Source organism: Arvicola amphibius, chromosome 12, assembly GCF_903992535.2.
Source record: "Arvicola amphibius chromosome 12, mArvAmp1.2, whole genome shotgun sequence".
Lineage (NCBI taxonomy): Eukaryota > Metazoa > Chordata > Mammalia > Rodentia > Cricetidae > Arvicola > Arvicola amphibius.
The window spans coordinates 45,831,849-45,846,406 of NC_052058.2; the positions used below are offsets into that span (position 1 = coordinate 45,831,849).

At 45.6% G+C, this 14,558-nt stretch overlaps 1 protein-coding gene across 1 annotated transcript in view; it reads right to left on the reverse strand.

Annotated features, from left to right (window-relative positions):
* Positions 1-14,558, reverse strand: part of Nek10 (NIMA related kinase 10) — a 171,472-nt gene that overhangs the window by 136,682 nt on the left and 20,232 nt on the right. Inside the window, exons 6-7 of the mRNA XM_038349513.1 lie at positions 6,236-6,320; positions 2,104-2,145 (exon numbers count right to left, since the gene is read on the reverse strand). Of these exons, the coding sequence (XP_038205441.1) occupies positions 2,104-2,145; positions 6,236-6,320 (127 nt within the window). The remainder of the gene's footprint in view (positions 1-2,103; positions 2,146-6,235; positions 6,321-14,558) is intronic.

Below are 14,558 nucleotides of genomic sequence, written 5' to 3' on the forward strand. Positions count from 1 at the left end.
CAGAGGCAGGCGGATCTCTGTGAGTTCGAGACCAGCGTGGTCTACAAGAGCTAGTTCTAGGACAGGCTCCAAAGCTACAGAGAAACCCTGTCTTGAAAAACCAAAAAAAAAAAAAAAAAAAAAAAAAACCGTAGGAATTAAGATATTTGATACCTTGCAGAACATATTATATTATTATATATTAATATTTTATAATATCCCGAATTGCATTTAACCAGTATACATAAAAAAACAGTAATAGGAATTAAATAAGATATCTGATACCTCATAGAAAATGTTTACAAAATATTATATTATATATTAATATTTTATAATATCCCCAATTGCATTTAACCAGTATGCATACAAAACTTAGTAACAGGAATTAAGTAAGATGTCTGCTAGTTCCTTACTGTCAATAACTAACAAATAGGCTCAGAGAACCACAAGTAACACAAGATCAGGAGTGACAGATAAGAGATGAGATCCTTTACAACACACTGAAGTTCATGTCAGTGCGGTCAATCTCCATTGAAACTTCTTTTTAAAAACTGAGCCCGGATCACCTTCCCAGGATTTAGTGTTCATTGGACCGTGCTCAGTTTTCATAGCTGTAATGGACACCGAGAGAAACGACATGAAGGAGGAAAGACAGAAAAGATGCGCAATGCATGGCAGCAAAGAGAAGGACAGGAAGGGGGCAGAGGCAGGAGCTTTCCACGGCAGGCCGGGGGCCTAGTTCTTCCAGCTATTCGCTGCCTCTCAAGGTCTCCACTAACCCCCCCACATAGCACTATCGCTTGGGCATCCAGCATCAACACAAGAGACTGTGGCGGGGGTGGGGGAGAGGTTCATATTTCAACCATAGCATTTCCATTAGGTTTGACCCTCCATGATCACTCAAAAGGAGCTGTCCAGGGTATGAGGTCATGGGAAACCACTTGTGTGCTGGGATGGTAATACATGTCTGTAATCTCGACATTCAAGAGACTGAAGCAGATGGCTCAGGAGTTCTAGTCCAGCCTGGGCTACATGGTGACATTATTGCTCGGATAAGGATAAGCAAGCAAAAGAAGAAATAGCAGGGTGCATATGTATATACCTCCTACTTAACTGCTAGAGGGAGCCGGGGTGAGAAGGCTGAAAGCTTGAAGTAGCCTGGGCTTCATAGTGAGATCCATCCCCATAGTTTAGAAAGTAAATAAATAAACATAAAGGCTGGGAGGAAGTTTGGTGGGATGCTGGCCTAGCTTTCTTACCCCGAAAATATAAAAAGTAAAACTAAGATAAATAAATATCACCTGTCTTACCATAGGTTTTGTGAGACTGGGTCGTTCCAACAATAACATGCCCAGGAAGTGTTCTGTTCTCTTTATAAGCCCAAGCTGCTGGGTAGCTAACGGATCAGCACATATAGTCCCCTGTCTCTCATTCCTTATAACATAATTTAAGATACAGTGGGACAGGAGGCTAATAAATACAGCTTGCTATAAAATTCTTTTCCATGCCAAAAAAAGTAACAAAATCTAAAATCAGGATCATTCCTTACATTATCATCAACTTATGATGACTTAATGAAGAACGGTTATTTTATGTGGGAAAAAAATCATGGTTTTATGCTTCCTCACATGGTGAGTGAGCTGGACAGGCCACGCACATCACGACGATGACTGTTTTTCTTGTCATCACTAACTAAAGACATTTGACTCCGAAAGCTTTTTCAATTTATTTAAAAATGCTACAAATTTAAAAAAAAATGTCCTTTTACAGCATTTTTTTTATTTCAACAGATGAGCCAATTAACAACAACAAAGTATTTGCCGTTGCTTCTTACCTGAAAGTGTCATATCTTAGGGCCACAGTTATCTATCCCATCTGCTTCTGCCTGGCAGGCAGCTGACACAAGCCATGTGTTTGTTGGCTGCTTTGAGCATTAGCAGCTCATGAGTTGAGCCAGTACAAGCAAATCCCCTTCATTTCTTAGGAAGACAAGCTGGGGAGGCACCCTTATCCCTCAGCTACCACTCAGGCAGGCCTAAGGTCAGTGTGGTATTTAATATTTAATATTTAATATTGTTCAGAACTTAACCCAGAATGTAGAGGTAAATTAAAACACAGTCTTACCTGAGCTAGGTCTTCAATCCCACCCAATTTATGGAGTATTTCCTGATAAAATAGAGGCAATAGAGCATATTAGAGGATAAGAGGTACATATTTACACGTGACTCCATTACTAAGTTATATGATTTATTATTGTTTCAAGTTTCACATTCTAACATAAACACAGAATATTTAGCATTTGTCATTTCACAGTTAAGATAAATTGTTCATGAATGTAAAATTGTGTTTGTTGAGATTTAAAAAACATAAAACAAACAAACAAAAACATTTAGTCAGAACTGCAGCCTGCCTCCCATGTCCCACACTCTGTACTTCTTCCTACCATTAAAAAAGAAAGGAAGGAAGGAAGGAAGGAAGGGAGGGAGGGAGGGAGGAAGGAAGGAAGGAAGGAAGGAAGGAAGGAAGGAAGGAAGGAAGGAAGGAAGCTAGACTTGGGAAATGCCCAAGGCTAAAAATAATAAAGTTGTGGACCGGAAGCAGCAGCAGCAAATGGTAGGTGGAGAAGCAACCTCAAGCTTCAGCGCTGCAGGCTACAATGGCAACAAGGAAGAGAACATTTTGGAGAAGCCAAGATTTAATAATAAAGTGGAGTAAATGGCACCGGGGTGCTGGGTAAGAGGAAGGGCTCTTCGGAGCAGCCGAGTCACAAGCCAATGTGGTGCTGCTGCCTCCTCCTACCCAATGGTCAAGAAACATCAAAAGAGCCCCTCCCATCACCACCTTTTACCTTCATTTCTAATGCAGCTACAGCTTGGAGGCTTTTAAGTTCTGCTCTTGCCTCTGACACGCAATGTGTTAGAGATCCCTATAATTCGTTTAGGTGAACATTTATCCTGTGGGGGACTCCACCTAGCCTTACAATCTGACTTAAATCCTCGAATCACAAATAATCCCAAGTAACTATATCTTTTAAAAAATGGCTTCTCTGATCTTTCCTGCCTTTGTGGTGGTAGAAGGCTCCATTAAACATTTAGCTAAGCCTCAGAATGTTAGCAGCCAAGTCTATAAACCATGTCAGTCAAGGAAGGAGGCCTGGCAGCTCATGGCTGGCTGGCTAACTGTCTTCCAAGGCAAAATCTGTACATTAAGTTCAGTGTGTGAGTTCTGCAGTGCGTAGACAGAAGCAAGCAGGCTGGGTAGTGAGCCTGACGCTTTAAGACATGAAGGTGTGGCGCTGGCAAGATAAGGTACCTGCTGCCACCCCGGCCAACCTGCGCTCCATCCCAGAGACTCACATGGTGGATGGAGAGAAACCCTTCTCGTAAGCTGTCAGCTGACTACCATATGTGTTCTGCTAAAGAAGTCCCGCCACATACACAGCAAATCCATAGAAATGAAATTTTTAAAAACTGAAAAGAGAAAAGTGCAATCATAAATGTGAGGAGACCTGGACAGTTGGACCAAGAAAGGGAGGCTTTGACTCTAAGCCCAGAGCTCCAGAACTCGCGGCAGGGGGATTCTGAATTAGAGGCCAGTCTGGCCTAAATAGTAAAATTCAGATTAAGAAAAAATAAAATAAAATAAAAGCAAGAAAAAAAATGAATGAAAGCAAAATTTTAAAAAGGCATTTTTATAAAGGGAAATAGAAGGAAAGGTAGCATAAGAAAGAGGCTATGTGGAAGGGAAATAAAACCTGGGCAGCAGAAGGGACGTTACTTCTTAAAAAAGGAACGACAGCTGCACACGAGTCCAAGTATTTCAAATAACAAAGAGGAGAGAAGGATGCTCCCACCAGCATGGCCTCGGGCTCCTCTGTAAAACTCGTGAGGCGATGTTCTGAGGATACAGGCAGGAGGACCGGGCGTGAAGAGTGGAGCTGCCGTGGACCTGCACTCTGGACCCCCACACTGACTTGCCAAGAGAAGGGCGAGATGCAATGATGGTAAAGGCTCGCTGACAGTTGCCCAAGTCCGTGGTAGTAATCCCCGGCATGGCCTTGTGACTTTAGCCAAGAATTCTTGGCAACTCAAAGCATTACGCAACTGGCAGAGCACACGTTCTTCTGTTCAGGAGGCCAGCCGGGGGCAGAGGCTCAGGGAGAATCCCCTTCTATGGAAAGACTGTCAGCCAGGGACGCTAGCATAGTATGGATCAAAATACCATAAAATAGTCACTGCGTTTTTTTGCTTTAAAGAGGAGTGTAATCTACCTTCTGCCAATCAATCAAAGATAACGTAAACAAAGGCCATACGCTGAAAGCAGAGACTGTCACCACTTTTCTCAGCAAAAAAAAGGGATCATCTTTTGCTGATGTCTTGTGAGCCTGAGAACAGGCTGTTCCTCCTTGAATACTCTTTAATATTCTGCATCCAGTGTTTTCATCCGAACTAAGATTTATCAGAGAGGAAAACTGGGGCTAGCATTGATGAAGGGGGAGCAGTCAGTACACCCTGAACCTGGCAGGAAGAGCCACACACATGCTTCCCCTTCCATACACAGCTCATATAGCTTGGCAGAAGGTGACTCTGAAAAGCATGGTAGACCCAGTTCCACATCGTAACTGACGGGATCCTGGACCAGCAGGACAGAACGCCCTCCGGAGATCGCCCGCCAGCGCATGCACAGGGTCACAGTGGCAGTAACAGCACAAAGCTGGTTTAGAGCGTGTGTAAGAAGAGGTGTGGAGCCTCTCAACAGAAGATCTGCAGTGACCAAGAGCCCCAGAAAACTCCAGGCAGGCAAGGCATGTTTTGTTTTAGTGCTAAGTTTGGGCAAGATGATGTTTGGGGCAATGAAAGTGAAGATTCTGGCTTAAGTAAGAATCTACCAATGAAACTCAGTCTACCATAAGAACCAGGGTGGTGTGAATTCCCCAGTAGTTTGGAAGGACTCAGCATAAAACAAGATCTTTTGGAAGAAAAAAAAACAGTCTATACAAATAGAAGGCATGCTTGAAATATTAACGCAATTGAACAGAAGCAGCCATGAGGCCTCTCACCGTGTGTCAGCCCAGCCAGAAGACTCACGATTACTGAGGAGCTGACGCTGTCCTTGCTTGCCCACAGACCTACTGGCCAGAAACACCTCTAGGCGTTTCAGAAACAGTCAACTTGGAAAACAGCAGCACTCCGCAGCTCCCTCCCTGCCTCCAAGCCAGGCTAGGAAGCTTTGAGACAGATTCCTTGGGTAGGCGATTCTTTAAAGTCTCACTGAGAAAGCACTAAGCCCTTATTCAAGGCAAACTATGGCCCTACGGTAGGGCCCAGCAGCCTCGACATTTCCTGGAACTGTATTAGAAATGCAGAGCTGGGCTGGAGAGAGGGCTCAGTGGTTAAGAGCACTTGCTGCTCTTGCAGAGGACCTGGGCTTGGTTCCCAACACCCACATCAAGGTGGCTCACAACCACCTGCAGCTTCGGTTCCAGAGACCCAAGCACCTTCGTCTAGCCTTCTAGTGGGCACAGGAAGACATATAACACATACTCAGAACAGACACAGACACAGGCACATAAATAGAAATGTATCTTTAAAAAGAAGGGTAGAATCAGGAACCTCATTTTCCACCCAGTGAACAAGAATTTGTGGCTATGAGAACCACTCTGATTCCTGTGCACAGTAAAAGGCAAGAGGCCGTACAGTAGAGACAACACATCCAAGTAACTATGATAAAAATGGGTCCCTCCCCTGAGACCAACAGAAGGGAGGACCTATGCCCCCTGGGCTCAGAGTTACCAGCCAAGGGCTGAGAAGAGATAGGATCTTGGCAGCTAAGATCAGGCTAAGGCCCTGCTGTCCCATGGGTATCTCTGGAGTCACATGGTGAGCTTCTCTCTTGTGACTGATGACTTTGACCTAGTGAGCATCACGGCCTGAACATGCTTCAGGGTGTAGACTACAGTGCACCTCCTTGAACTCGCATTGGCTTCAAAGGTTTGGTAGCAGTGAACACAGAGACCAGAACTCAGGCACTGAACCTGACAGATTAAGCATAAACATGCAGATGTACCAGCCTGAAAATCACTTCTTCTTCATCTTCTCAAACAGCAGGTGAGCTGTGCGCCACCTCTGGAAGGTTCTGACTCGTGAAGGAGACATTAACACACTCCATCTCGAAGAAAAGCCCACCGGGTTCTTCATTTGATTATTTTATTTTTTGTTACAAGTGAAGAAGAGCAGTTTTACTTTTTCCAACTAACCTGATAACATGGATCCCTCATTAGCAGCCTCAGGCAAATTAACACTCTCAGAAAATGAATGGATGGAGCTCGGTTAACCCACTCTCTGAAAGAAGAAAACAAAAGAGGGTGCATTGGTACTTAGGCCATCACAAATAGCACAAGCTATGAAGGAAAAGAAAGGCTGTGGAGGGGCCAGGCCAGTGGTCCACCTCAGCCTCATCCGGAAGACAATGTAACTTGGCATTCTACCCTTGACCCACACCTATGCAAAACACTAGAAACCATTGCATCTCTTGGGTGAAAGTACCCTCCCAATGAATCTGGTTCTGCAATATTTCATGGTGGCCCTAAACAAAAGCAAAAAGCTAAGGCTTCCAATACTTGGATCCAGCTTCAGAGGTGTCAGTGCCCCATCTGGAGAGACAGAGGCTGGCAGGGCAGTAGACCCATTGTTTTATTCCTGGATTGTCTGCATGCTCCCTGCATTGGGCACACAGGTGCAGAAGGAAAGACTCACGTTCACCACTCATTGGGAATTTACTCTTGCAACCTCCAGCAAGGCAACTGGTAGTTGCACACTGCCACTACCAACAATAGCAGGGCCGTGTCCAAAGCAGTCACTTTATCGGTGGCCCTTGGGCCACGGGGCACCGGTCTCTTTGGAGAAATAAAAACAGGACTCAAACAATCCCTGGGCTCTCTGAGATGCGGAACTCTCCACGCACAGACCTGTCTGTCATCCAGGTGCTTGGGAAGTGAAACAGGAGGATTATAAACTTGGGGTACAGAGCAAGCTCGACGATAGCCTGGGCAACTTAGTGAGACTCTCCCAAAATAAGAAGAAGCAAAAGAGGACTCAGGAAAGAACAGAGTTGAACTAAGCATGAAAGCGACAGAATGAGACCAATGACTACTTCGCTTGTTAAATTAAAGAGCAGGTTTGTAAGTATGGGGTAGGCTGTATGTAGCTCAGTGTACTGCGTTTGCCAAGCATGTATGAGGTCACACCGGCCACAGCTGTAGGAGCCAGCCATGATAAGCTACGTATGAACAGATCACCCAAAGGAAGTTCCTTACTTCCAACCATCATCACCTGCCAGAGTAGGACTCGATAAATTTAATGGAGGCCTCAGTCTCCGTGGTTTACCCTGAAGCAATGCCTGGTTGCAGGAAGAACCACAAACTGAGATTACCCGAGCACCACCCAAGAACAGACCATCCAAAGGAAATGCCTAAAGTTCCAACCGCTGCAGATAGGATCACCTGCCAGCACACACTCACCAGGACACCCCTAGACAAATGTCAGCCAATCAGGGGTCCTGAACCTCATAAACCCCTCACCCCACCTTTACTACTATAAAAACCCAACTCTAACTGAGCTCGGGGCTCTCCGTTTATTCCAGTACGTTGAACATGTGGAGAGACCGAGTTTACAAACTTGCATAAAATAAAGGCTCTTTGTTTTTACATACGGGACTCGGTCTCCTTGTTGGCTTCTGGGGGACTTCGCAGATTTGGGCATAACCACGGCACTGTGGCTTATCAAACTTCAGACTCCCCATTGGTGAAAACATGGAAAAGTTTAGACCACCTGCAAAAATGTGATCACTCTAAGCCTCTTCCTTTGAAGAGGGCACAGGGCAAAGGCTGGCAGTTCCAAGACCCTCCCATCTCCCCAGGGCAGGAATGGTGACTGGCGACAGCTGCAACAGCCATGGGCCACCTGATGCTACTGAATGCCAACAGCATTTCAGTATCTAAGGGGGGGAAGCCAGGATCTGTACTATAGACATGTGCACAGTGTTCTTCCAGTCAGTCATGGCCTGTCTTCACAGCAAAGACTGGGACCTTCCTGTGGATTTTTCCACATTACAATACATGTCAAAAGGTCTTTTCTGGTTTTCTCCTTATTCCTCAAAAAAATGAACTAAAACTGCAATGTTGACTTTAATTTTCATCCTTAATGGAGTCTAACCAAATGAAGGGATCCAGAATAGTCTGAGTTGAAAGTTCTGTTCCAGGCAAATCACATTTGTTTTGTTTTGCTTTGCAATTTTGGGATGGCAGCCCAAGGCTATTAATATTTCTCAGAGCTATTTCTCAGAGCTATTACCCTGCTATTGTAAATAGGATTCCTGATGGCTGAGTCCCTGGGTTCTGCCCCTCGAGAATGATCTCAGGAGGAGACCTCCCTTGGCTCCTGGCCTGGAACCCTGAGGAGGACAGAAGGACCACAGGGATGCAGTCCCAACTCTGCAGGGAATTTCACACACCTCTGCCCACCCAGAGCCTGGGGAACCAGGAAACACGGGACTTAGCATCGCCAGAGAACTACGCAGAAAACAGGCGCAGACAGAGAGCAGCGTCCTCGCTTGACCTCCTCACTCATAAAGGCCCCCTTCACTTGGGTTCCGCATGCTTACGGGTGAAAGCACTCCAGACACCTTTACCATGGGAACAGGACATGCGTCCTTGGAGGCAGCCCTGGAAAGTCATGTGTCTGCAATGACACTGTTCCCTGCAAGCTCTCTCAACATGGCAGCCACACAGGTGTAAATTCATAAGCGGGCGACTATTTAATCTCTCTGGTGACAGCACCCATGCCACTGCTGACCCGGGACTATTAATATACTCAGTCTGTTCGGCTCCCACCGCCCTTGTCCAAGACATCGCTCTCTGCCATCGGCGTCAAAAGGAAAGGAAAAGGTCACTGCGCATACAGTGTTTGAACAGAAAGAAGGCAGGTGCGTTTCTATTTCTTTCTCAGAGGAAGAAACCAGTATGTGCCATGAGGGCCTCCAAACGCAGGCAGCCATTAGCTGCAAACACACAGGTGTCTATCTGGAGAGGATACTACCCACACCTGCCTTACCAGGCTTCATCTCGGAATGAACACTGTTCTCATGCTATGGCACGGCTTTGCTTTCCATAACACACACCAAAAGCAAAGTCCACCTTCCAAAATAAATATCTTTGCTCTTTGGATGGCCCTCTTTTCTTTCTGGATGAATGGAAAAGCGAATTCACGTCGGAAAAAGACCTAAAACGTAACAGAAGCAAGAACAGATGGCCGTCTGGAATCCCTGCTGACTCCTCTCTCGCTTCTCCATGCCCCTTGCTCATCCTCTGTGTTACCCACGAGCCAAGCCCACAACATCCAGCCAGGAAGAAACCATGGGGGGGGGGGGGAGGAGCGTGGCATCCAGGCCGAGAAGTCTAAAATACTTCCTTCTACCTGATGGGCACCTCATGTTTGTCACATGTCCCAGCAGCCTGGTTCTGAGTGGGCTTGGAGGCTGGCAGAGGCCAGGCCTGAGCCTCTGCTCAACTGGGGCCCCTTTGAAGGACATGCAACAGAAGCCCAGATTGCAGATCTGTCAAGCGGAGATGGCAAAGAACAACCAGGACCACGGTTCATTAGGGCAGGATGCTATTTTGGGATAGTTAGGGGAGGCTCCCTTGTAAGATTAGCTCCCCATGAGCCGAGGGCAGGAGCTTTGCGCAAGCTTGTGTCAGAACAGCCGAAAAGCCTGCAGCCCAGGCCCTGGGGTTTACATAGAGATAGCGGGGGAGAAACAGAAGCTGTGGGCAGATAGAAGGCAGCAGACAGAGCTTAGGACCTGCAGAATAGGAGTCCAGCCTTTGGATGTTTTTAGTCTAGGAAGATACTAGAAGGCTTTGGGCAAAGGACTCACTCGAGCTGATTGAGATTTTGAAAGGATCCTTCCAGAGGCTGTGCTGAGAAGGGAGTAAAGAAAAACCACATGGAGAAAGCAGGGGGACACAGATAGCTTACTACGACCATGCAAGGCAGAAGCCCTAGCAGCTTGGACTGGCTCAGGAGACAGTGGGGACTAAAGCTGCCCCAAAAGTCCTGTCTTAAGGAATGATGCCTTTAAATGACAAAGCAGGAAGAATCTGCCCACTGACACGTGAAACAGGGGGATTCACAGCAAGGAAGCCACTAGGAGCCAGGCCAGCAGGGGAGATGAAACAGGGACATTGAGAGACTGCTAAAGTCAGCCCTGGTTGGCCAAGGTCCATAACCACAGCACTTGGGAAGCTGAGGCAGGTTCAGGAGTTCAAGGTTAGCCTGAGTTACAAAAGGAGACCCTGGAAAAGGGGGAGAAGAGAAGAAGGAGAAGGAAGGAAAAGAAAAGAGGGGGAGGAGAGGGAGAGGAAGGGGAAGAGATGACCTTTTAGCTGTGAAAATGTGGCTCCTGGGATGGGACTCTCATTCATTGCCTGGCTCTCAATAACTCATGGAGGCTGCAAACACATCTGTCATGCACACAGATGATGATCCTGGCCAGGTTATGGCTGCTTTGTGCAGTGATCTGTTGGCCAAGGACAAGCAGTTCTTCCCTGGGAAGGCAGAGCAATTCGCTTCCTGCCTGTCAGGCTTCTCCGAGATGAGAAGCCACAGCGCACAGCAGAAAGAACACACGTACCAACGAGATGCTTTTCCCTGGTGCCAAATTCAGTTCATCACCCTTCATTAAGTGTGCTCATCAAACAAAGAAAGAAATTGGGGGATGAGTGAGGTGCGGGACAGGAGGGCCAGCCCACACTCTGCTGGGACCCTCTTTGAGTTTCAGCTTTCTCTCATCTACCCCATGGCACCAGCTTGGCCTTCTTAGGGTCCTCTCCATCTCCATAATTGTTATGTCTTTTGTGCATGTGTGTGTGCATGCACGTGACTGTGTGTGTGTTCATGCACTCGTGTGTGTATGTGCATGTGTGCATGGATGTGTGTGTAATTGTATATGCATATGTGTGTGTATACCTGTATTGCATGTGTTCATGCATGTGTGGGGGTATGCACCCATCAGAAACATGTGTGTACACTTTAATGTGTAGGGAAAACTTTTAAGTCATATTGTATGAGAACTAACAATGTAAGAAAGCTGTGTATAGTGGTACACACCTGTCATTTGGGAGGCTAAGACAGAGGATCACGAATTTGAGACTAGTCTGGGCTACATATACACAGCAAGACCTATCTCAACAAACCAAGGGCTGGGGATGGAGCTCGGTCATAGAGCACTTGTCTAGCCTGTATAAAGTCTTTAGGTTCCATTCCTAGCAGTGAAAAAGAAGTAAGAGCTGCATATTTGTTCCAAGACAGTAGCAATAAAAACAACTTCAGTGGCTAAAGTGTGGGGATAAAAGACCAGGTTTTTTGTCTCCAGAAGGTTAGTATATACTAATGAAGAAGAGAGCCCAGGGTCATGAGAATGAAGAAGACTGGCGCAGGCTATGTGAGGGGTCAGAACGAGTCAGGCCCACAGAGAAGCAGGGTGCTATGCTTCAGATAAACCAGGAGCATGGCAGAAACTCAGAGGTTAGAGAGGAATAGAAAGGTCACTATGACCCTCGTGAGCACAGGGATACAGTTGGTAGCATCAACAGAAGAGACTGACAAGCTGGGGTGTGGCTTAGCAACAGGACACACACTCAGCATGTGTGGTCCTGGTTCATCACCGCCACCACAGAGCAAACGAAAGAGGCCAAGAAGGAGTAAGAGGTTCTTGAGAAGAACAGGGCATTCGCAGGTTCCAAGCTCAGAAAACCACAAGCCTGAGATCTGGGGTGAAGTTCTGCACCAGCTGCGGACTGTGCCCTGTGACCAAGAGGAAAACCACAGGCCTCTTTATAGGATGGTAAGGGAAGACTACACCGTGAGCATCTGTCTATCGACTCGATGTGTGCCAAGAACTTCAAACCATAAAGAGATCCTCACTGCATGCTAGCATGTGGTTCTCTCACTCTGATGAGCCTACACAGCCCAAGAGGAGGACCAGGAAATCAAAAGGAAAAGTGTCCTTTACACCATGAGCTGGCGGCCCTAGTGTCAACACGAACAACACAAGTCCTCTTGTTCACCGAATACACATTACCCCTTTTGGCTAGGGACATGCAGAACATTCCCAGGACACTTTATATAGCAATTCCTGTGGTTATTACTTTAGTTTTATAAACTTTATTCTTTAGAAGTCAAATTTTAATATGAAAAAGAGAGAGTCAGTCTTTGCAAGGGAAAAGTCCTTGATGAGGCTATCCAATCCCAAGTCGTTAGTTAGTCCTAAACATGTGTACAAAGAGGTAACAGTAAGCATGCCCAGAAGGGTACAGTGCCCGTGTGTCTGTGTGTGTGTGTGTGTGAGTGTGTGTGTGTGTGTGTGTGTGTGTGTGTGTGTAACAATAACAATCACAGAAGTAAAGGTCATGGACTTGAAAGGGATGTAGAAGAGGACACATGAAGAGTTGGGGGGAAGGAGTGGACATGATATAAATATAATACTCATGTATAAAATTCTCAAAATTAAAAGTTTAAATTTAAAAAAAAAAGGTGGTCGTGGGTTGGCCAGATATATTCTAGCACACAGAATTCTCTCTAGTATATAAGAATATGGCCATAAAAATATGCTACTGTTTCATTTTCAAAGTGTTTCAAATTTGTGGCAAATTCTAAGGGAAACTTGATGTAAAATGATACCAATAAGGATGACAACTTATCTGTTTGGGGGAACTAAAGGGTATTTTTGGACAAATAGTCCGAGTAAATGAATTGGACAAGTCTACGTAAAACCAGAATATCTGGGTTCTGTTCACCTCCACATAGCCATATGCAAGGAAGAGAAGCTTTCTTCATTATTCTAGAATAACGATGCCAGGAAAAGGCCAGATAAATGAACTCACTTTGAAATAACATCAAATTTAGTAACTACACCTGACCCAGAATGCATTCTGATATTGCTGACAAAAAAATTCGTATTATATTTATTAAAATTGCCGTATGATATGACCTGACATCCTTTAACTCACGTTTGACTGTCAGAGCATCATGAGATTCCTTTCTGTGAATATATTAGAAGGACTTGTTATTTCCCTCAGTCTCCTCAGTCTTTAACATTCCACATACAGCTCTTAGAGTCCCATCTTGTCAACCTCAGATGCCAGTGTCCCAATCCTACCACAGACTTGTGCATCAAATTCTACCAGTTCAAAACCAGTTTTTATAACTTCATGAAGTCCTCCATCTCCAGCCCCATGTACCAGGTCATTTCATGAGCTCATTATACCACCTTATAATATAGAAGCTATATATCAGTGAGACATGGTGCACAGAGGGGCAATGTAGGCGGTCAAGAATCTGTCAATATTGTGACAACCATTATCCCTGCACATCCTCATGACAGCTTGGTCTTGGATACCGGGCAGATGAGATGAATATATTTCTCATATAACACCCTATTACAGATAAATCATGGTAGGGCAGAAAGAGAGTGGAAGGGTAGGATGTTCCTTTGCATGTGGACACACATCCAAAGCAGCCTACCTCGGGTCCAGGCAGAACTTCATTGCGGCACTACTGTGGAAAAACTTGCAGGCTTACCCTAGCTGACTCTGGTTTAACAAGCTTAGTTGCAGAATGGGGAATAACCATAGGCCAGTCTTAGAAGAACCTAGAGAGCAGGTGTCTGAGCATGTGGATTGGGAAGAGCACAGCTAGGGGGTGCAAAAAGGAAGAGAAATGGTACTGACAACTGGGCAGAAAGGAAGGGAAGCAGCAGGAGCCTGATCCACAGTCAAGCCCAATTCATAATTTATCATGCTTTCATGGTGAAACTGATATTCCAGTGTGTGGAGTCCTGTTTACAACCAGAATTGGGCCAACGTCTAAAGTCCCCACCTACCAATCTCATCCAGTCTTTAGTTGTCTGACTGGAAATGATAAATATCTGTTTCCTCTTGTATGAGAATATGGGCAATTGTTTTGTTGAGGAAGAAAGGGACCACACAACATTCACCTGAGTATTTTCTTCTATCTTCCTTCTCCTTGGTTGCCTCATCTCTTTTTGGGAAAAGGTAGATGCTCACCAATTTGAGTAAGCTGAGTCTATGCCTTTCAGTACAACGTTAACCCTGATATCCACAAAAAAGGGGACAAAGAAGCCACACCAAAGAGCTCTGAGATGTTATTATTCTGTAGATGTAATCTAAGAGGAGGGGAAAGTCCTGCAATCTTAACAGAATTATATGAGGTGAGGGACAACGGGAACCTCAACACTTAGTCCACCCTTTACTCAACTCTGATTTCAGAAGCAAACTGAACACAGACATTTATAGTACCCCAGAATGACATAGCTTTTAAAACCTGACATCCGAAGTTCTTTCTCATGTTGTAAAGGAAGAAGGGCTTAGCATCCTCTCTCCAGAGCTGCTCCCATTACGAACCAGAAAGTAAGTATGTGTGGTCTAAGATTCCCCATCAATCACCCACACTAGGACATGAGGACTGGAGACGCAGGCTCACCCTTCCTTTCTTCAAAGCCCA